General features: G+C 34.4%; 1 protein-coding gene across 1 annotated transcript in view; it reads right to left on the bottom strand.

Annotated features, from left to right (window-relative positions):
• Positions 1-6,279: 6,279 nt before the first annotated feature.
• Positions 6,280-26,262, bottom strand: part of LOC6051490 (protein O-mannosyl-transferase Tmtc3) — a 471,860-nt gene continuing 451,877 nt past the window's right edge. Inside the window, exons 8-11 of the mRNA XM_038251901.1 lie at positions 19,956-20,708; positions 10,560-10,746; positions 10,184-10,464; positions 6,280-7,893 (exon numbers count right to left, since the gene is read on the bottom strand). Of these exons, the coding sequence (XP_038107829.1) occupies positions 7,159-7,893; positions 10,184-10,464; positions 10,560-10,746; positions 19,956-20,708 (1,956 nt within the window). The 3' untranslated portion in view covers positions 6,280-7,158. The remainder of the gene's footprint in view (positions 7,894-10,183; positions 10,465-10,559; positions 10,747-19,955; positions 20,709-26,262) is intronic.

The raw sequence follows: 26,262 nt of genomic DNA, 5'->3' as shown, positions 1-26,262 counted from the left end.
GTCAAATTACAGTGAAATTCATTAAACAATAAAAATCACGTGATTCGATTGTTTTTTTTCACAAACTTTTGTAACTCTGTTGTTGGACGAACCCTTACTTAAATAAGTTGTATGCAACGTTTTGTTGTTCACAATTAAAAATGTTATGTTGTGCAGTTAAACAGTTATATTATATTCTCAAATTTAATTTAAAAAGCACAAAAGTCAAAAAAAAAATCAAATTATTCGCTCTACAGCATTGCCTTGGCGTTCTCGATTGCGAGATTCCTACTCGAAACTAAGTGTCCGAAGGCTTGATTGTTGAGGCAATTCAAACCTCTTTTTACACCTTAGCTTCCATCCACCCCGGGATTCGAACTGACGACCTTTGGATTGTTAGTCCAACTGCCTACCAGCGACTCCACCGAGGCAGGACCCAGGGAGACGACTCCTACACCTGGACTGAGCTAACGACCTAACCTTTTGGTTAGTCCGGGGCCAACATTTACTTCCCGTCCGACGGAAGGCGTGATCAGACAAATCTCGTCTCGAAAAATGCCACCGGGACCGTCTGGGATCGAACCCAGGCCGACTGGGTGAGAGGCAATTACGCTTACCCCTACACCACGGTTCCCGGCGTCAACAAAACCATTAAAATATTAAGGGAGCGCTCTTGCATTACGTAACAAAACATTTATATTTTTAGACCCCCTCCACCCCCTGGAAATACATTTCCGATACACTTTTTTTGTATAAATCCTCGAACCCTCCTCCCTCCCCCTTGATATTACGCCGTTACGTAATGCATAGACGTCCCGTTACATGGATAGAGGATGGGAGAGGGGGGGGGGGTTTCCTTCGTTATAATGGAATATACAAAAAAAATATTTTGAGAACCCTTTGGAAAACTTCGTAAATCGTACTGCAACTGTGAAAGCAGAATAGGGGAGGGGGGGGGGGTCTAACATGGGCAGGCCAATCAATTCACATGTCCTTGTACTGTCTATTAATGTCTTATAATCAAATCTTAACCTACAGTTGTTCAGCCTAACAAAAACTATGATTTATTTTGAAACTATAATTTCGTGACGTTGCAACGCAACGAAAAACCCTGTTTTCAAAAACAAAGCGTTGCAACGTCACGAAATGTAAGCGGTCTTCAAAAATCGAGGTTTAATTTTTTCGAAAAACTAATGATTGCATTCGATTTGTTGGCCAATTTTACACTAAAAATGGAAGAAGAACTCCAAATTTGCCGTTTAACAGAGCAGAGTTAATGGCGAAACATGAATTGGGTCAGGATTGAGAAAAAGTCACGCGTTGCAACGTCACGATACATATTCCCCTCTCAAAAAAAGAATATTCGCTTAAAATAATGTTTCAACATTGTTTCTTATAAAAAATTTAATGTACTTTCCGAATCTGTACTAACATATGTACCTTTTCTATGTAATTTTTGAGTTACAGCCGAAATACTGAAAAAAGAAAAGTCAAAGCGTTGCAACGTCACGGCGGAATGTGTCAATTACAGCTCATGAAAAGCGTTGCCAACTGAGATCCTGCGATAAATAGCTTAATAAGAAGTGAGCAAGCAAGATTCTATCAAGATTTTTGCAAAATTAGTTTTTTAAATAGTGAAAATCAGCAAATTGGATGGAGTTAGGAGCGAGTGCTTAACCTGCCAAACATACAAGAATTTCCGCTACCGTAAATTGGAACACACAGGGCTACCCTCTGAATAGGGAAAGAAGCTTCAAATTTGGAATTCTATATGTTTTGTTGTTCTCTGTCCCATTTCGCTCCAGATAACGGTCCATAAACAAAAAGATACAACTTTCAAATCAACACCGTGACTGCCACTCTGACCATCAGCCATAAACTTTTACGCAAACGGTTTCCCCCCGTCCCCCTCCCCACTTCAAGGGACACTTTCTTTCGTTCTAATTGAATTACCCAATAACGCCTCGAGGGGTCCATTTTTCTTAAATAGAGTACTTTTTCTTTATTTCTCAACTTAAGTACAAATGTCATTTTTCGCTAAATATATATAATATAAGGATGAGCTTCCTGCGGGGGGAGGTGCTCTCTCTCTTTCTGTCACTTTCTTTCTTTCTGTCTCTCTCTGTCTCTTTATTCACTGCCACGCGAAAATCAAAACCCAAAAACTGTGTTCTTCTTTAGAGAGAGGTGGGGGGATAGAATAGGCGGTTTTAACGCGTGTTTTAATAATACTAACCGAAAATGGTGCGCGCTCGCGCCAATAAAACTAAATGAGTTGCAAATATTTACACGCGTCGCGGTGGTCACCCGGTGCGATTTAGGCGCTGTTAAAATTATATTGACTTTAAAATTAAGTTTATGTGAAGTGGTGGAGGAGCTCCCATTTTTTAAATTGGCGGTATTTTTTGCAGCGTGGTTGATTTTATTGGTAGTTTGTTTGCCGTTTGCGCCTAAATTGCCTCAGTTTGGGGGAAAATTTGATTTTTGTTGAAAATAGATTCGGAAATTTTGCCTATGTTTAGGCGTGACGGTCGTGTAAATATTTGCTCTTCATTTTCGAAAACCCATCACCGAAAGCTACATGGAGATTTGATTGCGACTAAGTTTTACAACACAAATTTATAAATATATTTTCAAGTTTTACAATAGTAGTTTGCTCAAACAACAAATTGCTTTGCGTCTCTCTCCCTCCCATTTCTAACTTATTCCAATATACTAAGTGAGATTCTAGTTACGTGTGTCAGGATCACTAACATTCCTTCCCTTTTTCCCCCTTTGTTTTTGTTCAGCACTTGTTTGCAATATACTCTTGGCTACTGACACAAAAAGCAAACCTTTTGTTTACAAACTCAAACTTGCACGGTAAGAAAAAACTGAACCGAAAAAATGCTTCGCGTTTCTTCATTCTTTTTTAAGGTGTTTTTTAAGTACATTTTTTACTGCATCACCGAGAACAATGACGATCACAATGGGCCACGCCAGACCCTTTCATAAAAAATCCTAACAATATCATCTAGCAAATATCAATGTGTGTGTGTGTCGAGTGTTTTTACTGTTTTTATTTCTCTCCGTGTCGTACGTGTAAGTGTCACTTTACTTTATCGTAACCAAAATTATGTTCTCTTCTCACCGTTCTCTTACTTGTTTACTTTTTACATTTACAATTACAATTCTAGCGATTTTTACTTTTCCGTTTTGCTATTCAACTAACTTTCTTGCTGTCAAGTCTCTCTCTCGGCACATTCATTCTCTTCTCTTTATTTTACTTCTTAGTTTTTTTTATTTGTGAAAAAATATACTCTCTTCGGTTTCTTTAATTTCTCTCACAATTTTTGCTATTCTTTTGTTACTCTCTCTCTCTCTCACCTCTTTCTCTCTAAACTATTCAACATTTCATCGTTTCAACGCGATTTTTCTTCCTCTTCTTAACCCAACTTTCCTAAAGAGTCAAAACCAAAAACAGTTAAGGACAACAGCGACAAGTTTGACTTTATTTACAATCAGAGAGGGACCATCATTTTCGCCATCATCATGAGGGAGTTCGACCTGGTCATTAGGCCTGGAAGCAGGACACATTAAGGGGCAGGCCAAATCTGGCCGCGTCGTTTTTGTGGCCGAATGTCGTCGTCGTCGTCGGGAGGATGATAACGATAATTATCAGCAGTAATGGATCCTCATTTCGGGTCCTTTATTGAATTTTTGCCTTCTTTTGCTGCTCGCAGAATAATGAAAGTGGGTGGTTTGTGTTAATGGGCTTGAGGTTGGGTCTTTTGGGGGTGGTTTTAATGAAATCAGGAAGGGAGATTTCTAAGATTTTATTTTGATTGTAGAATTTGATGTTTGTCATGGAAATGCAAAAGTTTTTATTGATAAAGAAAATATCATAATGTGTTTTTTCTTGACAAAAAGCAAAAAAGTTGCATAAAATCATAAAAAAATAATTTTAAGCAAAATTAATCAAAACGAAAATAATAAGAGCATAAAAGAACCTTTCCTTTTTTCTATGACAAGCTAATAAAAAGATAATTGAAATTTAAGAAAGCAAGAACTGTAACAGTAGTATTTCTCACTTAAAAAAAATGATGAAAAAACAACAAATAATTTATATGGCAATTCATGAAATAATTATTCAAAACTTCAATTATCTGAAAAATAATTTTCTATAACTCTAAAGTTTTGGGTAATATTTTTAAATATATTTTTTAAGGTAAAGTTCATGAAAACATCGTCAATATTTTTTTTTTATTTAAATTTTGATGATATTTTTTTGCTAGATTTAAAGTTATAATTTTTGTGCCTCAGTTTAGCACCGCATATGGGGGATGCAAAACCTAGGCATGCATAACTGAAGCACAGAGCTTATGGGATTTTGTATATATGGGATACATTGGCTATAATCCGATGAAAAATCATCCAAATTATGAAAAATTAAAGTGTTTTGGGATCGGGATGATGTCAGCTATCCATAGCAATTAAAGTTACATGAAAATTTTCACAAAAATACGTATTTTTCTAGTATTTTGAAAAACCAATGTATCCTTGACAAAAAAAATATTTTTTTTTTGAATTGCAATAAGGCATGAAATGAACGGGATTTTTTCATATATTTCGAAAGTTATAGCACACATTTTTGAAAATACTCAAAATTTTCACAAAACTAAGAAAACTGCCAAAAATTTTTGGTTTTTACAATATGGGTATCAAATGATTGAAATTTTTGCATACATTTCGAATGTAATGACAACATTTTTTGAATAAACAAAAAAGATTGAGAATTTTGTCGAAAATACGTAGTTTAGTGAAAATTTAGGTATTTTCAAAAATTCTTGTTATTACATTCGAAATGTATGAAAAAATCCGATCATTTGATACCCATATTGCGAAAAAAAAATAAAATTTTCACTATTTTTTCCGAAAATACGTAGTGTTGAGTAATTTAAAAAAAAAATGTGTTATATCTGTCCCGATTTTTTTAAAAATACGAAGTTTTGAGAAAATTAGGAGTATTTAAAAAAATGTTACAGTTAATGTTTAAACAATTGCGATCATTTGATACCCATATCGTGATAAACTGTTATTTTGAATATTTTCTTTCAAAAATACGTAGTTTTGTTAAAAAAATAGTATTTCAAAAAATGTATTACATTCGAAATGAATGAAAAACCCCGATCATTTGATACCCATATTGTGAAAAACTGCAATTTTAAATATTTCGAAAATACGTAGTTGTGTGAAATATTCAAGATTTTTCATACGATTATAGCCAATATCTCCCATATAGCCAAAATCCCATAAGCTCTGTGCTTTAGTAATCAAAACCGAGGCGTGCAAAACCAGGCATGACTGTATATTTAAATTTATTTTTTGTTAAACATTATTTTTCATTTTTGTATTAAACAACCATTCCAATTCAAAAAAAAAAATCAATTTATTTCAGTATTACTAAAGAAAATTTCAAGCATGTTTGAAATAGTAAAAACTGGCAAAATTTAACTATAATATTCATGCATTTATGAAAAAAAAATTCATATAATTTTTAATCTATGAATAGGTTCAACTTTCATGAAATTTAATTGTTATTGATAAAATGTTTTGAATTTGACGACTCACAACTGTATTTAATTTTAGTAAGAATCTGAATTTCAGTTTGCGTATATGGTAGTAATTTGAATAAAAGTTTAATAACTCTCAAAATAATTGCAACTTTAGTTAAAATGCAATATTTTAAAACAAAAATTAGAAAATATTTAAATTTCAATGGGAATAGGAATTTAAGTAATTCTTTTTTAAATCTGTAATTTATATATATTCAAATAAAGATTTGATGATGTTCAAGCTAAAAATTGAATTCATGTTTAGTTTACAAAGAATTTATCAAATAATCAGATAAAGACTTTAGAAAAAATCTGAAAAATGTAATTCTATTACTCTAAAGTTATGACAAGTTTAAGTTATTTCAGTAAATAATTGGTCAATAAATTTTAATAAATTGATATTTCAGTATTTTGGTGGAAACTCAATAAGTATTTACAACTTAAGACATGCAACAATAATGAGTTCAGAATTAACATTCTAGGCAACTTAGAGCTGTTGAAAAGATTTCATATATAATAACATATAATACCAGTTTAATTCTTCAAAAAAAAAAAAATAAATATTTATCTAAATAGGACTTTCAAAACTGACTTAAAATCGTGATAAGTTAAAAATATCAATAGAAATTAAAGAGAATTTAAATAAAAAATGGGTGTGATTAAAGTGGTAATTCCCGATAAATTTAATGAAACTTCCAGTTTTTTAAAATCAGGTCTAAGTTAAAAATTAAAATTGATGAAAATATATCGTTATCCATTCAAAGCTAGGCTCTGTCGCAAACAAACAATCAATTACAATTAATCCTTGTTAAAAGATTGACAATTTTGAATTAAAATGTGTACCAGCCTAGGAATAAAGCCGAAAATTTTGTTATTTCAAGTTTATGTTTTCTCTCTTTTTGAAATTATCCCCTAAAAATCAAGTACATAAATATAAAAAGCCTAAAATTCAATTTTTTTAAGATTGAAATGTTAAATTCTGGGTTGTAAATTAAGTTTAAGTACTATTTTTAAATTGGAAATTATTTTTTAACCCTCCACTCAATTAAAAAGAAAATTCGTACAGGCCTAATTTCTTTTGTAAAAATATTACAGTTAAATAAATAAAATAAACAAAAATCAATTTTAATTGCGTAGAAGTTTCAATGTGTTTTGACAAATAAATGAAAATTTTCCAAAATATTTGATTTTTAAGTATTTCTGAGTAGAATCTTCGTAACATGTAATTGCAGCAAATTTGTAAAGTGTCGTTCCAATTTATGTTTGAAATTTATAAATTTTCAGGAAAAAAAAATAACTGAATCTTCAAGTTTGACATATTTTGCATTTGACTCCGTCAAACTCCCTCAAGATGCACTCTTCATTCCGTAGAGGAAAAATAAAACTCATTACCAAACGTAACCCAATACATCACCCACACTCTCTAATCATCATCGTAATCTCTCGCGTGCATCCCTCTTACTGCCCCTTTTGTCGTCGCTTCTCTCGAAAAAGGTCGCCTCGTTCACCGCCTCGCTGCTCTCAGTTCAGTTCAGTCCTAATTAATTTTGAAACAGTCTAGCTTGTTGTAATTAAGAATCTGATGCTATGACATGCCGGACGACGGGTCGTCCAAGTCCTTCCCGCCAACAATCTGCGGACTGCTGCTGCTACTGCTACTTGTACTCCTCAGCGGCGACTGCTTCTGCTGCTCTTGATGGGGTTGATGCGACTGCTGATTACTGCTAGTACTGCTACTGGTTCTACTGTTACTACTGCTAGTCGTATCGTCGCTTAATCTAGGCGCATCCTGTTGCTGCTGCTGAAGAAGACTTCCATTGGCCGGGGCGGCCACTGGTTCAGAAGACGACGTCGACGTCGGCGCCGACGGCCGAGAGATTGGCTCTTCTGATTCGATAAAAATAGGATCACTGTTGCTACTGGCTGCTTCTTCCATTTCTTCTCCTTCTTCAGTCGTCACATGAGGTAATGATGTTTTCAGATTATTATGGTTATCGTTACTGCCATCGCCATTAATTGGCTGCTGCTGGAAGTCGTCCTCGACCTCATCGCCGGGACTTCCGCCAAACTCGCGCGGGTCGTACTCGGCAAAGGCGACCTCCTTCTCGCGGCTCGGACCCGCCGTCGAGCGGAGTCGCTGGATGCGCGTCTGGACGATCTGCAGGTGGCGCAGGATGTAGTCCTCGCCGGGCGCGAGTCGGTGGGCGTGCGCCAGACAGGACTGGGCCTGGGCCAGCTTGCCGCGCTCGACGTACACCACGCACAGGTTGTGCAGCCCCTGGATGTTGATCGGGTCCAGCTGGAGGATGCGCTTGTAGCACTGGAAGGAGAAATAGGAAAGATGGGAGTTAGTAATGTAATGTATTATCATGCCTAAAATTCGATAGGGCAAATATACCCATTCCCATCTCTCTAAGCGGTGGTGTCTGAATAATGCTCGATAATCCTGGGAAATGCTTAAAATTTGCTATAACCAAGAATACCAACTAGTAGAACAGCTTTTTGTGAACATTTCTGTTTAATTTGATTTTCACCAAAAGTTATTCCTATTCCTTTTGCAACCTTTTTACAAAGATATTGTCAAAGTCTATTCTCGTCTGACGAGAATGTCCAGTTGCCCACGCAATTTCTTCCATCATCTTACTTTTTTTTTCTTTCAGCGCACTTTTTGACTCCAGTTCTTGTTATTTGAAACAAACATTTACGAATAAACTAACACTAAACTAAAATATAGCGTATCAGCCTTCGACGAGAATAGGTAAAACGTCAAGTGACTCGGGGTGTTTGTTTTTTTTTTTGCTAGCGCTTGCTAATTAATTACATATTTTGGGATTATTTTTCACGTCAAAAGGTACATTGCCGGTAGTTGGCACATATGTCATTGAAGAGAATAGGTATATATCCCCTAATTGAGGAAATTCTCCTATGTTTGGCATGTTGAGCACTTGGTCCGAATCCCGTTCATTTTGCAAAAAGGGTCGTAAAGCCCTATGTAAATTTTTATGTACATCGGTAAAAACAAAACTAAAAACCATTTCTGATCACTTTTTTCATTAAAAAAAAATAAAATAATAAAAAATGACCCCTTGGAACGAGCTGTTAAGTAGGACCTTTTCTGTCAAAAAGGGCCGTGAAGTTAATTTTAAAATAATGATTAAAAAATCCATTTTCATTCCTTTGCGGTCGTACAACGGGTCATTGTGCTCAGAAAAATAAGCTTTATTGTTTTGAACAATTCTCACTATTTAACCAAATTATACAGAACATGTTTCGATAGAAACTAGGGTTCTTTTTTGTATTTGGCCATTTATTGAAATCGATAATGATTTTTTTTTAGTTTTTAGGTATCAAAATAAGCTTCTTTTTGTGTTGGCCCGGAAGAAATTTGAAGCCAAATCGATTTTGGCGATTTTATAAAAGAAAATCACAACTTTTTGATGATTTGGGGAAAAATCACTAATTTTACCCAAAAATTTGTGAAATGTATATGAATTTGCAATCGGATTGTTTAAATGTAGAAAGCGAAAAAAAGTTGGAATACGGAATTTTGAAAATTTGGTAAGTTGGCTCTTTTTTGAGTGATATTACTCATCTTTTTTTTAAATGTTATGTTTTTTGTTTTATGTTTTATGTTTTATGTTTTATGTTTTATGTTTTATGTTTTATGTTTTATGTTTTATGTTTTATGTTTTATGTTTTATGTTTTATGTTTTATGTTTTATGTTTTATGTTTTATGTTTTATGTTTTATGTTTTATGTTTTATGTTTTATGTTTTATGTTTTATGTTTTATGTTTTATGTTTTATGTTTTATGTTTTATGTTTTATGTTTTATGTTTTATGTTTTATGTTTTATGTTTTATGTTTTATGTTTTATGTTTTATGTTTTATGTTTTATGTTTTATGTTTTATGTTTTATGTTTTATGTTTTATGTTTTATGTTTTATGTTTTATGTTTTATGTTTTATGTTTTATGTTTTATGTTTTATGTTTTATGTTTTATGTTTTATGTTTTATGTTTTATGTTTTATGTTTTATGTTTTATGTTTTATGTTTTATGTTTTATGTTTTATGTTTTATGTTTTATGTTTTATGTTTTATGTTTTATGTTTTATGTTTTATGTTTTATGTTTTATGTTTTATGTTTTATGTTTTATGTTTTATGTTTTATGTTTTATGTTTTATGTTTTATGTTTTATGTTTTATGTTTTATGTTTTATGTTTTATGTTTTATGTTTTATGTTTTATGTTTTATGTTTTATGTTTTATGTTTTATGTTTTATGTTTTATGTTTTATGTTTTATGTTTTATGATTCAAGATGCTCAAGATTTAAGATAGTTTTTAGTTTTTAGTTTTTAGTTTTTAGTTTTTAGTTTTTAGTTTTTTAGTTTTTAGTTTTTAGTTTTTAGTTTTTAGTTTTTAGTTTTTAGTTTTTAGTTTTTAGTTTTTAGTTTTTAGTTTTTAGTTTTTAGTTTTTAGTTTTTAGTTTTTAGTTTTTAGTTTTTAGTTTTTAGTTTTTAGTTTTTAGTTTTTAGTTTTTAGTTTTTAGTTTTTAGTTTTCAAAAGTTGTCCGAAAAGTAGGTGAAATTTTGGTTATTTCTGCAACTTACATTCTCCGCTGCGTCCAGATCCTTAATGTTGTTGATATAGATGTCCCCAAGCAGGATCAGCCCCTTGATGTGATCGGGATGGTACTTGACCAGTTGATTCAGAAAAGGCGCCGCCTCCAATGGCCTGTGGTCATCGGCAAGCAGCAACGCCAGATTAAACAGCGCACTGCGGAAGTCCTGTTTGAGATGCACCGCCCGCCGGAACCAGTTCTCCGCCTCGTCTGTGTTCCGGTCGTCCATCGCCAGCATGCCCAGGTTGAAGTGGACACGCTCGTTGGATTCTGTGTGTGTGTGTGTGTGTGTGTGTGTGTGTGGGAAGAATTTTTAGAATTTCAAAAGCTGCTTTCAACACGAGCAATTGCCGGCTTCGACTTACCATCCTTGGCGAGCAGCTTGAGGAGACGCTCGCGGGCGATTTTCCGCAGTTCTGGACGGCCCAGCTCCTGCAGCAGGATTGCGGAATTCAGCAGCGCTTGCTCGTGCTCCGGGTCGAACTCGAGCGCTTTGTCCAGGTAGGCCAGCGCTTGGGAGGCCTTGCCCTGCTCCAGGAAGACCACTCCGAGCTGTGAATTAGAGTACAAAGAGTTTAAATTAGTGACTTGATTTGAACAGCTTTCAAAGGACACTTCAAAGGTCATCCGGTCCAGTTTGAGAGAACATCAAGCAGTCAAAAGTCAATCGATTGTGAGAGGGCGCGCACCATTTCAGACGAAAGTCAAGAACCCAATTTGCAATTTACCTTTGCCAAGTACTTTACAAGCTTATGCGTTTCACCGGTAAAAGTCAACGACCATGATGGTGGCACTCTCGTTGTTCCCGCATGAGGCAAAACGATTTAGACGAGGAGCAGACATGTTTGATGTGGTGTAAGTGTGTGTCGCAATGGAACCTTAAGGGTCGTGGGTAGATGAGGGGATGTTCATAGTTTACTATCTTAGAAATATTTTCCACATATTATTGAACTTTATTTTGTCTCTCGTTCAAGCATCTTTGATTTTTTTTGTTTATTGTAAAAGATTGTAGGTACTTCTATTACTATTTTTTACTTTTCTATTCTTTGTTTTTTTTATGTGTTTCATAAATGTTATGGTAAAGTGTCTTTAATAAAACTAATAATAATAAATGTTATTTTTTCAAAGTAATGTATTTTGCTACACTTTTTGTTTTGGAATACAATTTTTTTGACCACCAGTTTCGGCGTTGAAAAATATTTGCAACGGTCGTTTCTAGAACCAAATCACTTATGTAAAAAGCTTAAATAATGAAGGCAATAAATTGAATACATAAAGCAAAAAAAGCCAATGTTTCAGAATGCCATGCTGAAAACGACTAATGGAATTGTGCTTTGTTTCGTTTCATATTAAAATATAATCTCACAGGAATATTCAATTCAATCCCTTCCTTGTTTTTGGCCAGATTTTTTCTTGTCTACATTTTCATAACAAAAATGTATGCCTCAAGTTGAGGATGTTTGTCAATGATTGAAAGTAGAATTTATATTGAAATGTTTTGATTTTGAAATTTTAGATTTTATGTGTTTTTTACGAACTAAAATGAATTTATTTTTAGAATTTTCGTAATGTATTATTTAAAAATGAGTTGATGAAATCCAAAAAAAAGTTCTTTTTAAAAATTTATAATTTTCAAAATTATTGATAAAACAAAAATAATTCATTATAGTTTGAAACAATGTTCTTCACCAGGGTAATATACCCTTTCGCGGCCCATTCCTATTATCGGCCTCTCAGCACTTTCATCATGAATTACAGCTTTTATTAAGTGTTTTTGACTATTCCAAAGTAATAAGTAGCTCAATAAAAAGAGAGCAAGCTACTCTCCATTATTGATGTATCTGGAAATATGTTTGGCGTAGCAGAAAACTGCCCAAGTAACATTTTTTTCCAGGAGTTCTACAAGAGCTCTTCAAGATAGCTACAGCATAGCAGTTTGGACCGCGGTAGGATAAAATTCTCTTCAAAACTTATTCAGGAGTTTGGAAGAGTTTCCTCTAGATCTAAAATTTAAAAGTCTTCAAAATTTAAAATAAATGAAAATTTAAAATCAAAAATTATTTCCTCAATATCACCATTGTAAAAAAAACACGTTTTCAAATAGTGTTTTTCAAATGCTCATAAATGCCACAAGATATCGAAAAAATGGACCATGGACTTTAGATCAGGAATAACTCAAATAATATTGTCTTTCATTTGACACGAATACTTTGTTTATTATTATTTGAAATTCTGAGAATATTACCAAAATATTTAAAAAAGGTCTCGAATTTTTTTACGTAATAATACCTTTAACAAATTGAAAATAATTAATTACATAGAATAAGATAATAATTTAACACGTTTTTAACGCAAAATATTTTTTTTCTCTCACATACAAATTTTGTGCTAGAAAAATGTTGAATTTTACATCAGAAGCTGAGTAAAATTACATAATCGACGTGAAATTTTTGTCTTTTACTAGATTATTTAAATTTCAAAACACATTAATTTGGGCATAATCAATCAATAAAGAGGCTTGTTAACGCTTCAAATCTTCAACCGTACGTAAGTTTTACTTCTTGTACTCACAGTGATGGTAATATTACATCTGGGAATGTTCACGAAAAAAACATATTTTATGAGTAATTTTTCTCATTCCGCTTTTCTTGAGGTAAAAATTAATCAAAAAGAGGTCTTTTGCTGGCATGAAAAGGTGCTTAGATGATTTTAACCAAAAAAGTGTGTTGTTTAATCAAATATGCATTTTATTCTGCATGTTATAATATAATTAGATTTACCTTTTTGTATTGCCAAAAAAAACCTTAAATAACATGTTTGAATTGGAATTTCTAGGAACAGTTCTTTGGGGTCTGAGATGCCCGGTGTAATATTGGAAACAAGTAATATGTAAACTATTTTTGGTAATTTGAGCCTCTCGGGATCAGCCGAACTTGATGATAAATGTGTTCACATCAAAATTTTATTTTGATGGAGACGCATGGTTTTTTGAAATTCAACTGTAGAAACAAAATACTACATTATTGCAAATATTGTTTCAAAATTCTATTTAAGTGAAAAAATAAAAATGTAAAGTATGATTTTTGAAATTTCGAAACAAAAGTACAACAAAATTATAGTTGAGCTACTATCAAATATTTGCAAAAAATCAATGAATTCATGAGAAAACTGTTCCTGAACTATAACGTCTTTTAACGATCTGTTGTCCCAATATTCAAAATTTGTAAATAGATTAAAAGTACATAAGTAAGTGTTTTCTAAATAGATTCGATTTTTTATTTTTAATAATTTTTTCTAGACTTTTATTTGAAAAGATCCTATAATAAAAGGGAATCAGAATTTTTCTAAGATTTAAAAAAAAAGATTTTTTTAAGGAAAACAAATATTTGAAATAAAATTTGAAAAAGCCATAAAAGGAATCTTTTGTGAAAAAAACCCTTTTTTCATTTTGATATCTGGATTTTTGTTTGATTTTCGGAAAAACATGAGCATGAGCATGAGCATGAGAGATCACCCATGGTTGCCCCTCCGTTGCTGAACAGAACCGTAATATCCTTTCAGCACTACTGATTATATGCTTCGACGATCTAGTGGTGTTTCCCTTATCAACAGCATGTATGAATGCGCTGAAAAGATAAAACACCATGATTGCTAAAGCTAGATCAGTTGCGAATAGGTAACAGTCATTGGCCACCAACGGCGCCCGCCATGTCAGTTTGTAGATCTCGATTTTAAGGGACGGGAATGTTAGTTAGCGCAGGTTGCTACTAGGGCAGCTGATTTACTCTGTGCTTACACCCCACGAGCGCCAGGAACCTGAAAACTTGTTAGTATGATAGGGTGTTTGGTCAGGATTCATCATAGAAGATGATGATGCGACCCAAAATCATAGTGTTTGTTGAAAGGTATTATGTTTTATTCTCAAGCCAAGCAATCGGATGTTGCGGATGAGACATTTCCCGTTTATCGGCTGTTAACTTTTAATTGAAATGGTTTAATCTTAGACAGCCGGCTGTGGAAAGATAGAACCAACATTATTTGTAATTAAATGATGAAGAATTTAACAGTGTACTTTTTGATTGAGCTGTTTTTATGAGTTTTACATGATTGATATTTAGTGGAGTACTGATTAACGAAGCGAACGACGAGTTACGATGTTTATCGAGCTGAAATTGTATGATAAGGTTTTGTTGTTGTTGCACACCGACGACGAACGCGAAAAAAAAAAAAAAAACTTGCGACCCGACGGAAGGGCATCGCAAATCAGACTGGCTCAATTGTCATCGATGACAACCAGAGCCAGCCGCACCTTAGCACACATACACGCACGCGAAAAAAACCGAAAAACACACCGACGACGAACGCGAAAAAACACTGCGAACCGACGGAAAGGCATCGCAAATCAGACTGCGGAAATGAAGAGAAAGAAAACGACATAAAAAAATAAATAAAACCTAATCACATCAAACCAATCACCCCATGCACACAAAGAGCGACACAAAAGAGACGAAAATTATCACGAAGAAACAGGACTGCGCGTCCACCGAAGCACCGCACTTCTGATGGCATTATTCAATTATTATGCCCAATCACCTCATGCACACAAAGAGCGACACAAAAGAGACGAAAATTATCCCGAAAAAACAGGACTGCGCGTCCACCGAAGCACCGCACTTCTGATGGCATTATTCAATTATTATGCCCAATCACCTCATGCACACAAAGAGCGACACAAAAGAGACGAAAATTATCCCGAAAAAACAGGACTGCGCGTCCACCGAAGCACCGCACTTCTCATTTTTGTTTGATTTTCGGAAAAAGTGTAATTAATTTGATTATGTTTGCTGCAATGTTGTGAACTGATCTAATTTTGAACATCCCCCGAAAACCTCGTCATTCCACATTACGCAACAGTCTATTGCTCCTTGTTTTTCATCTCTGTCACTTCTCAAGTAGCATCAGCAGCAGGAGCTTTCTGTCAGTCAGCCGCGAGAAGGAGAGCCAGATACAGCCAGAGTTCATTAACTGTCTGGATTCTTTGCAAAGAAGACGACGACGACGAGGAGGACGATGACGACGCACCTCACCGGGATGCTCTCGATGTGCCATCAAAAAGGTCGCTCTATTCCTCTCAGAATCACAAAAAAAATCGAGGACATGGCCTTGGTTTGGGCCACGTCCTCCGACGTGGATCCAGCGCCGATAAATAAGCTCTCTTCCTTTGACCGCGTCGTTCATCAACCTCTCTCAACCGTGTTTGTTTTTTCTTCTTTTGCATAAACACAGGCGTCGCGGCGCACGTTGACCCGCATCCCTAAAGTTATGCAACCTGGCACATCAGCAGCACACAAAAATAATGGCTCACTCGGGAGAGGTCGCGCGCGCCAGTTTCATTTTATGCAAATTTAAGCAAATACAACGGCGATTATTGTCCTTCCGACGGCGTCCGCTGCTTCAGCGAAATTTTTCACTTTCCATCATTTTCCCACAATTTAGTATTCATCACGGAGCGTGTTTTTTGCTTTTTTTCTCTGCTTTCGAACCAAGGGCAGATCACTTTTACTTTGGCTTCGGCGGATAAAGTACCATCGAAGGAAAAAAAAAAAGATAAAATAAAAATGATGACAAGATTCCTTTCCAAATCGGCGGAGATGTGTTTTCGCGCGACGAGATGGGAATGAGCAAAAAAGGAGGAGGACTTTTAGCATTTTCTTTGATTTTTTTAAATTTAACATCGCGTCTTGGAGTGGAAGCTTTTTGATACGGTCAGGGAGTAAATCTCGGGTGAGTTTTCAAAAAGCCGTAAGAGCCACCGTGACCTCTGACACTAATTTTCGTTTTACTCGAAAATAAAACAAAATTTAATTTATTTTAAGTATGGGGCACTTGAACGACGTGTAGATGAACAATTTAGAGCATTTTTGATATTGGTTTTTCGTAAGTAGGTCGAGTACCGATGCAAAAAGGGTTTTGTTTACCAATGGCTCTTACGGCTTTTTGAAAACTAATCCGAGAAATGTAGATTTGTCTTTCATCTGAGTAGTTTTCTTCAATTTTTATATTGTTTCGTGAATTGTCTATGCACTCCCTGTTGTCAAAAGAATACAATTTTGGGGGCTGGCCATACAAAATGGGTGTAAAAATTAATGAAATTCTGTATCTTGAGAAATGGTTTTCTAATCGATTGGGTGCCTTGAGCAAAGTTGTAGATTATGTTTATGACATTTGAGCAGTTCTCTACGAAATCGTTTTTTTAATTTTTATTTTTGTATTTTATAATCCGGCTGAAACTTTTATGGTGCTTTCGGTATACCCAAAGAAGCCATTTTGCATCATTAGTTTGTCAAAATAATTTTCCATACAAATTTGGCAGCTTAAATTATGTATGAAAATTCAAAAACCTGTATCTTTTGAAGGATTTTTTTGATCGATTTGGTGTCTTCAGCAAAGTTGTAGGTATGGACAGGCCTGCAAAATGTTTCCAACCCAGCGTACACATGAAGCAAACCAAAATGTCAGTTCACTGCTAGCATCTGACTGTAAGCCTACTGTGTCCGTTCAACCACTGCCGCCTGACTCGTGCCGGTCGGCTGCTGGAGAATGAGAGACGTGAAAAAATGAGCTACACTCACTCAATTCGTGTCGTATGACTGACTCGTAAAATCCTCTCTAAACACTATTTTGACTATTTTTAAACAATTGAATGGTTCTAGACTGTGCAAAACACTTAAAACAACCATAACTTATATTTAAAATTACATTTCCACGCATAAATACCAACTTTTGTGTGAAAACTTGTTTCTTTATGTGTGTGCGTGCAACGTCGAATGAGCGTTGGTCGACTACTGCCTCGCATTGCAGCTGCTCAGTGAGCTAGGGCACTCACGACTGAGTCGGGTTTGTTTATGTCACGGTTTTGCGGTTCAGTGAATGGATCTGAAAAAATCGTGTATGCGTCGCCGATTTTCGCGTCAGGACCCCTGACATTTTCAGCTCTGGGTATGGATAAGGACTACACTCAAAACACATGATACAAGGTTTAAAATTGTGATTTTGTATTAAACTTTATGTCACTAAAACTTGATTTGTAAAAAAACACTATTTTTATTTTTATTTTTTATATGTTTTAGAGGACATCAAATGCCAACTTTTCAGAAATTTCCAGGTTTTGCAAAAAATCTTTGACCGAGTTATGAAATTTTGAATCAATACTGATTTTAAAAAAATCGAAGTATTGGTCGCCAAAATTTTTTAACTTCATTTTTCGATGTAAGATCAAATTTGCAATCAAAAAGAACTTTAGTGAAATTTTGATAAAGTGCACCGTTTTCAAGTTGTAGCCATTTTTAGCTAACTTTTTTGAAAGTAGTCGCAGTTTTTAATTTTTTTTTTAAATTAGTGCACATGTTTTCCCACTTTTGAAAAAAATATTTTTGAAAAGCTGAAAAAATTCTCTTTATTTTGCTTTTTTGACCTTTGTTGATACGACCCTTAGTTGCTGAGATATTGCCATGCAATGGTTTAAAAACAGGAAAATTGATGTTTTCTAAGTTTCACCCAAACAACCCACCATTTTCTAACGTCGATGTCTCAGCAACAAATGGTCCGATTTACAATGTTAAATAATGAAATATTTGTGATTTTCCGATCTTTTCGATAGAATATAGAGAATTTACTCAACTTTTCAAAAATATTTTTTTTCAAAAGTGGGCAAAACAAACATGTGCACTAATTAAAAAAAACGAAAAACTGCGGCTATTTTCGAAAAAGTTACTTAAAAATGGATTTAAAACGGTGCACTTTATCAAAATTTGACTAAAGTACTTTTTGATTGCAAATTTGATTTTACATAGAAAAATGAAGCTATAAAATTTTGGTGACCAATACTTCGAATTTTTGAAAAAAAAAACAGTATTGCTTTTAAAAATTCATAACTCGGTCAAAGATTTTTTGCCTATTCTTGAAATTTCTGAAAAGATGACATTTTATGTCCCCTATAAAGTTTAGTTGAAAATCACCAATTTTTTTACCTTGTATCATGTTTTTTGAGTGTAGTCCATATCCACACCTACAACTTTGCTGTAGACACCAAATAGGTCAAATAGGACACCAAATAGGTTCAAAAATACAGATTTTTGAATTTTCACACATCATTTTTGTATGGACAGCTGCCAAATTTGTATGGAAAATTATATGGACAAACTAATGATGCAAAATGGCTTCTTTGGGCTTACCGATAGCACCAAAAAAGTTTCAGCCGGATTAAAAAATACAAAAAAAAATGAATGACCTATATCTGAGAGACTTGATCATTTCAGAAACAACAGGTGCACGGAAATAAATCGACTTTTTTTTTTACTAATTTTCTTGTTTCCAAAATATGTTTTTTTATTTTTGATTTTTTTCGAAAATTCCCTACTATTTTCTCTTACTGACTTTGAAAATGAGTTTGTGAGATACAGCCTCACAAAGAATTAAAACTGATAAAAATGAGATTTTCTAAGTGTCACCTAACCAAGCCTGCAAATTTTAATGCTAAAAAAGTAAACTTTTGCGAAATTTTCTGATCAATTCAATAAAAATATTTCAAAACTTTATAATTTGGTTTAAACTTTGAAATTAGGAAAATTTTCCATTAGCAAACCTTTTCAAAAGTAAAGCTTAGTTTTAATATTCTCAAATTATTTTTGATGAAAAGATCAGAAAAAAAAATACATTTTTATCATTTTGGTTTTCGAGGTATCGTCTGCTGAAAATTACTAATTGCCTTATTTTCAAAACTAATAACCTGATTGCGGGCGTTTTTAGATTTTTTTTGATTGCAAAAAACAGTAGATTTTATAATATAAAACAGAGTTCTTTTCGATTTCAAATTTAATTTTGCTTCAGAAAATGATTTTATATAATTTTTTGTCAAGGTTTGCCACATCACGCACTATGGCTCAGAGGATGACTTTTTAGCCCAAATTTTCAAAAATCAAAATGCACATTTTGGGAATTTAATTATCAGTGATAAAAAGACAACAAGGATGTTTATGGAATTGCAACTTTTTTGTATGGAGCAAACGCTCGTGCAACTTTTTTTTCTTCTTGACAGAAAATGTCCTACTTGACAGCTCGTTCCAAGGCGAAGATAGTTGATCCATCGTAAATATGTTGTCTTGTCAATTTATGTTTTTGCATTAAAATGAAAAAAAAAAAAAAAAGTTAACAGAAATAGTTTTTAATACTGATTTTTACCGGTGTACATAAAAACTGACATAGGGCTTTAGGACCCTATTCTTGATTTTTTTAGCAGTATTATGTGTACACGGAGAAAAAAGAGTTCCCAAAATCGTGAACACCCGCCCATGAAATTGGGAACCACGAACAAAGTGTTCAAATGCCATGGTACCATGGAATTTGAACACTTTATTCGTGGTTCCCAATTTCATGAACGGGTGTTCACGATTTTGGGAACTCTTTTTTCTCCGTGTACGTCAGAAAGTGATTCAATAAATCAGCGTCGTGTAAACAAACAATTAGATTAGCCGTTTATACCGTTATCCGGCCACTTTAATTTTTGATCGCGTTTTCGGTGTTCACAATCTGAATAATCTTGAAATAAGTTAAGTGGATTTGTGATTTCTCTTTGTTTGTCCTTTTGTCACAATGGAATGGCAAAAATAAATTTTAATTTAAGCATTTTTATTAAAAAATGCTTTGCCCCTTTCTCTTTAAAATGCCTTGAAAAAGTTTAAAAATATTAAATTAATACTCACATTGTAGTAAATATCCGGATTGGTGCTATCGTACAGCAGCGCCCTCTCGTACACCTCCTGCGCTTCCTTCGTCCGGTTCAGCTTGATCAGAATGTCCCCCCGGTTGATGTACGCCTGAGTGTAGTCCGACCGCATGCTGATGGCCTGTCTGTACAGCAGATCCGCCTCCTCCAGCCTGGTCGCATTCTTCGAGATCAAATTCGCCAGGTTGAGGAACACGTTCAGATGGTTCGGGGCGATCCGCGCCTGGTACGACTCGCCGGGTTTGGCCTTCGGAAGCAGGGATTTCGCCTTCAGGTACGCCTGCTCGGCCTCCTTGAACATCTTCAGGTGGTTGTACGTCCGGCCCACGTTGATGTGCGCCCCGACGTCGTCCTCCTGGACGCTGACGGCCTTGTGGAAGAACTGAAGCGCCTCCTCGAACTTGCCCTCGCTCTCGAGCGCGTGGCCGACGTTGTTGAACAGTTTGGCGTTGCGTTGGTTCACCTTCAGGCCGGACATGAAGATCGTGTACTCAGACTCCCAGTCGGCGTTCCGGTTGTAGGTCTTGACGGAGTGACTCAGCAGGAGAAAGCCCAGACAGCACCAGGTGGCCTTGCGGGACCACCGCTCGGAGAGGAGTTGGAAGCCGTACGCCACCAGGATGCAGAAGCCCATCGAGGGCATGTACAGGACGCGTTCGGCGATCACGAAACCCACCGGGAAGAACAGGTTGGAGGCCGGGAGGAACGGGAGTATCATGAAGGCAAGGCCCTGGAAGGAGAGAGAGAGAGAAAGGAGATTGTTTAGTAAATTTGTCAATTTGTCTATCTTTTTAGCATACTATTGTTATTTGTCATCTTTTCTTGTTTTTGTTACAACTATTCCTTCCACAACACACCACAAATAACTTGGAGCGTTCGATACGGTATCCCGAGGAGACGGAAATAACTTGGGAAGGTCAGTTTTTGATATTGTGAGAAGATCAAATTATGTTATTGGGATGATCGGATTAGTTGTTAAAATAACAAAAATCAATAACAAAGATTTGTTCGAATAATAACTAAAACTGTTATTATGTTGTTATTGCAATAACAAACCAATAACACAGAAGGAATCATAAAGGAATAACAAGATTTGTTATTTTGTGTGGAGAGGTGGAGCAGCATAATAACAAAAAATGTTATTGAACTGGTATGTCTCCATAACAAAAAAGTTATTGTTTTGGTTTATTTGTAATTTGCAAATAAACCTGCAGTTGCCATAACTCCTCAGTACTAGTCAGGGCTGCAGAGTCGGGTACCTCCAAGCGACTTTGAATCCATACTTTGAAGACAACTCCGACTTTGGATGCAGGATGTGACGTCAACGACGACTTCAGCTCTCCAAAAATACCCGACTTCACAGATTCCGACTCTAAGTAAAAGTTGCTGAAAATTTGCTGAATCCAATGCAGTCTCCGAGGTCTCACTCCAGTTCGAACTTCAATGTCAGCTCCGACTTCCTGGCTCTTCAAAAATTCTCAATAAATAAATCAATTCCGTTAGGGAATATAACAAAATTTAAAAAAATGAACTCTCAAAAGTTAATTTTATCGGATTAATTTTAGCTTGAAACCCCATTTCATGGTGGAATAAATGACCCCGATGAAATGTGTCAAAATTATTTCATAGTTCTAGCCAATTTTAGTAAAATCCCTTAGGGGGTATATCAAATAATTAAAAAAATCAACTTTCAAAATTTCAACTTTTTGAAATAATTTAAGCTTAAAGACCCCATTTTATGGCCAAAATAATGACCGCGATGAATTTGGTCAAAATTATCTCATAGTTCTAGCCAATTTTAGCAAAGTCCCTTAGGGGGTATATCAAATAGTTAAAAAAATCAGCTTTCAAAATTTCAACTTTTTAGAATAATTTTAGCCTAAGGACCCCATTTCATGGCCAAAATAATGACTCTGACAAAATTGGTCAAAATTATCCCATAGTTCTAACCATTTTAAACAAAGTCCCTAAGGGGGTAGATCAAATAATTTAAAAAATCAACTTTCAAAATTTCAACTTTTTAGAATAATTTTAGCTTAAGGACCCCATTTCATGGCCAAAATAATTACCCCGACGAAATTGGTCAAAATTATCCCATAGTTCTAGCCAATTTTAGCAAAGTCCCTTAGGGGGTATATCAAATAGTTAAAAAATCAACTTTCAAAATTTCAACTTTTTAGAATAATTTTAACTTTAGGACCCCATTTCATGGCCAAAATAATGACCCCGACGAAATTGGTCAAAATTATCCCATAGTTCTAACCATTTTAAACAAAGTCATTTAGGGGGTATATCAAATAATTAAAAAAATCAACTTCCAAAAATTCAGCTTGTTAGAATAATTGTAGCTTAAGGACCCCATTTTATGGCCAAAATAATGACCCTGACGAAATTGGTCAAAATTATCCCATAGTTCTAGCCAATTTTAGCAAAGTCCCTTAGGGGGTATATCAAATAGTTAAAAAATCAACTTTCAAAATTTCAACTTTTTAGAATAATTTTAACTTTAGGACCCCATTTCATGGCCAATTTAATGACCCTGACGAAATTGGTCAAAATTATCCCATAGTTCTAACCATTTTAAACAAAGTCATTTAGGGGGTATATCAAATAATTAAAAAAATCAACTTCCAAAAATTCAGCTTGTTAGAATAATTGTAGCTTAAGGACCCCATTTCATGGCCAAAATAATGACCCTGACGAAATTGGTCAAAATTATCCCATAGTTCTAACCATTTTAAACAAAGTCCTTTAGGGGGTATATCAAATAATTAAAAAAATCAACTTCCAAAATTTCAGCTTGTTAGAATAATTGTAGCTTAAGGACCCCATTTTATGGCCAAAATAATGACCCCAACGAAATTAGACAAAATTATCCCATAGTTCTAGCCAATTTTAGCAAAGTCACTTAGGGGTTATATCAAATAATTAAAAAAATCAACTTCCAAAATTTCAACTTTTTAGAATAATTTTAGCTTAAGGACCCCATTTCATGGCCAAAATAATGACCCCGACGAAATTAGACAAAATTATCCCAAAGATCTAAACATATTTAACAAAAGAAAAAAAATAACAGATTGTGTTATGGGCACTTAGAAACTTTTCCATTTGTGCGATTTATGGTATTTTTTTTCTAAGTCAGTATACGGAACGAATAACACATTTTGTTACTAGGAGAGTTTTTGTAATGTATAACATTTCCTCTTATTAGCGTGTTATTAAGGTGAAGCCGTTCATCATTTAAAATTGATCATCACTATAAAATATTCTGTATAAAATTCAATTTAACAAATTTTAGCACCAAAAGGAATCAGCGTGTGTCGATTGTTGCCTTCTTGAAGCCACTGAAGGAATTTTTGATCTAAATCAATTGTGCTTCAAACTTTATATAATTTTGTGGCACAGTCATTGACGTCCTAGTTGGCAATCATTGATTAATGACGATTTCCATAACTTTAAAAGGAATGGGATAGTCGTTACCAAAAGGAATCAGCATGTGTAGGGCACTATTCTGAACAACTTGTTGAAGGAATTTTGTCAAAATATTGAAAGCGACGCCAAATTTATATCTTTGAACGAAAAATCATGACAATGATGGAAGTCTTCACGTTAAACATTTTCAATATAATATCACTTCAATACCAAATTTTGTTATTTTATTAGAAACTGTTATTATTTTTTCTTCTTGAAGTTGAACTTCAGGATGAAATAATAACATTTTTTGTTATTTTAACAGGATTTGTTATTGAAATATTATTAATTTTGTTATTACCGTCTGCCCGGGATGTCAACGCATCTTTTCTCCCCTGTTGATTATGTGTAATGTGATATGTTTACAGAATTTACAGACACTTTAGCACAATAATATAGTGTTTAGGCGTTTTCAAAACTAAGCACTTTTTAAAGTACCATTCAAGTTACCCACAAAGAAAGCAGGTCCATTACAGCTCGAGAAAAGACAAGAAACTACCTGAAGAAAAATCTGTATCGAAAAGTGTTCTCAAACTATGCTCTTGAGAATGAAGGCAAAAAAAAAAGGAAAAACTTTAAAAACATTTCCCACGACCATTTCTCCCTCTCACCAAAGTCGATTCCGTCACCGACCACACACTCAACCCAGACAATCTGGAAAATGAAGTACTCAAACTCAAGTGAGACTTTGTAACTTGGCGGGGAAAGTTAAAAAAGTAAAGAAAGAAATCGAGATAGTTGGGCAAAAAAAAAGGAAAAGAAAAGAAAAGAAAAAAGGACTTTACCCTTTTGACGTTGCAACTTTTCCGAGAGTTAATTTTTTCCCCGATGTTCATTTCGAGGCAGGTGAGAGCCAACTTTCAAGCTCGACTGCAAAATTTCAAAAGGATTTTTTTTTATCCTGTTTTCGTTCCACAACTCTGGTTCTTAATTTGATTTGGTTGCTTTTCGGGAGGGGGCTGCGCGCGACTTTGTCGAAGATAGGCAAGTTTTTCCTTCCACCCACCAAAAAAAAAGGTCTCACTTGCCCTCGGGGCGCTTTAGCCCGATTGCTGTGCGGTTATTCGGTTGATTTTGTGAGCCATTTTCGAGCGGGAAAAAAAGAAGCTCGTGGTTGGGCTCTTCAAAGAAATGATGGAGCAAAAGTTTGTATCAGTTTCCCGCTCGCGCGCACACCCCCCGGAGGTGTAAATTTGAAACTGAAAAGTGTTTTTCGTTGTGTGTTTGTTGGTTCGGAGGAAAAGTTTTGTGGCGTTGGGCGAAAATTCGCTTTTTATGTGTTCCACTCGAAGCAAGCACCTAGCACGGGAGGTTTCTGCACTAATTTACGCCCTACCTTTTGTTTTAGTACCATTGTAGCAATCGGCGATGCCGGAGGGTCAGAGTGAAAAGTTGTTGGAGAAAGTTACGGCTGGAGCGATTCGGGGGAAAACCCCTCTTCAAGTAACCAAATTAGCCAAGAAATGGCGCAATCAAATTTTCCGAGGGGGAAGGGGAAATTTGCCTTCATTGGAACAATTTAGAATTGGAAAGTGGAACGTAATTACTTCGGCATAAGATGGGATTGATTTGAAGGAAAATGTAATAAAATTGTTCAGTTTTAATGTGGGACAGTAAGAATAGTTTTTTTTCCATTGAAATCATCAACATTAACATTAATTTTATGTTCTGAAAGATTTTCTTTTATTCAGTATTTATATTTGCAGTTATTTTATTTTTCTGATAGTAATAGGCTATTGCTGTTTTCTGATTGGCTGTTTTTAGTTTTTCATATTTTCTACTCACTTGTCTCCCTTTTCAAAATTTCCTTAAACATTTTTGTAATTTTAATCCGACTGAAACTTTTTTGGTGCCTTCGGTATGCCCAAAGAAGCCATTTTGCATCATTAGTTTGTCCATATAATTTTCCATACAAATTTGGCAGCTGGCCATACAAAAATGATGTATGAAAATTCAAAAATCTGTATCTTTTGAAGGATTTTTTCGAACTATTTGGTGTCTTCAGCAAAGCAAACATGATACACGGTAAAAATTTTTTGGCGATTTTTAACTAAACTTTTTGTCACTAAAACTTGATTTGTAAAAAATACTATTTTTAATTTTTTTTTGCATGTTTAAGAGGACATCAAATGCCATTTTTTCAGAAATTTCCAGGTTGTGCAAAAAAAATCATTGAGCGAGTAATGAATTTTTGAATCAATACTGATTTTTTCAAAAAATCGAAAAATTGGTCGCAAAAATTTTTCAACTTTAATTTTCGATGTAAAATCAAATATGCCATCAAAAAGTACTGTAGTGAAATTTTGATAAAGTGCACCATTTTCAAGCTAAATCCATTTTTAGGTGACTTTTTTGAAAATAGTCGAAGTTTTTCATTTTTTTAAAATTAGTCCACATGTTTGCTCACTTTTGAAAAAAAAATCTTTTGAAAAGCTGAGAAAATTCTCAATATTTTGCACTTTTGAACTTTGTTGATACGACCCTTAATCCCATAGAGATATTGCCATGCAAAGGTAAAAAAAACAGGAAAATTGATGTTTTCTATGTCCCACCCAAACAACACACCATTTTATAATGTCGATATCTCAGCAACTAATGGTCCGATTTTCAATGTTAAAATATGAAAAATTCGTGAAATTTTCCGATCTTTTCGAAAAAAATATTTTCAATTTTTTTAAACCAAGACTAACATTACAAAAGGGCCAAACATTCAATATTACGCCATTTCAAAATGTTAGACTTGGTTTGAAAAATTTGAAAATATTTTTTTCGAAAAGATCGGAAAATTTCACGAATGAAAAAAAAAATGTTAT

The sequence above is a fragment of the Culex quinquefasciatus genome, chromosome 2, assembly GCF_015732765.1.
Source record: "Culex quinquefasciatus strain JHB chromosome 2, VPISU_Cqui_1.0_pri_paternal, whole genome shotgun sequence".
In the NCBI taxonomy this organism is placed as follows: domain Eukaryota; kingdom Metazoa; phylum Arthropoda; class Insecta; order Diptera; family Culicidae; genus Culex; species Culex quinquefasciatus.
The sequence above is the reverse complement of the archived record's forward strand: the minus strand, read 5'-3'. Positions and strand labels throughout refer to the sequence as shown.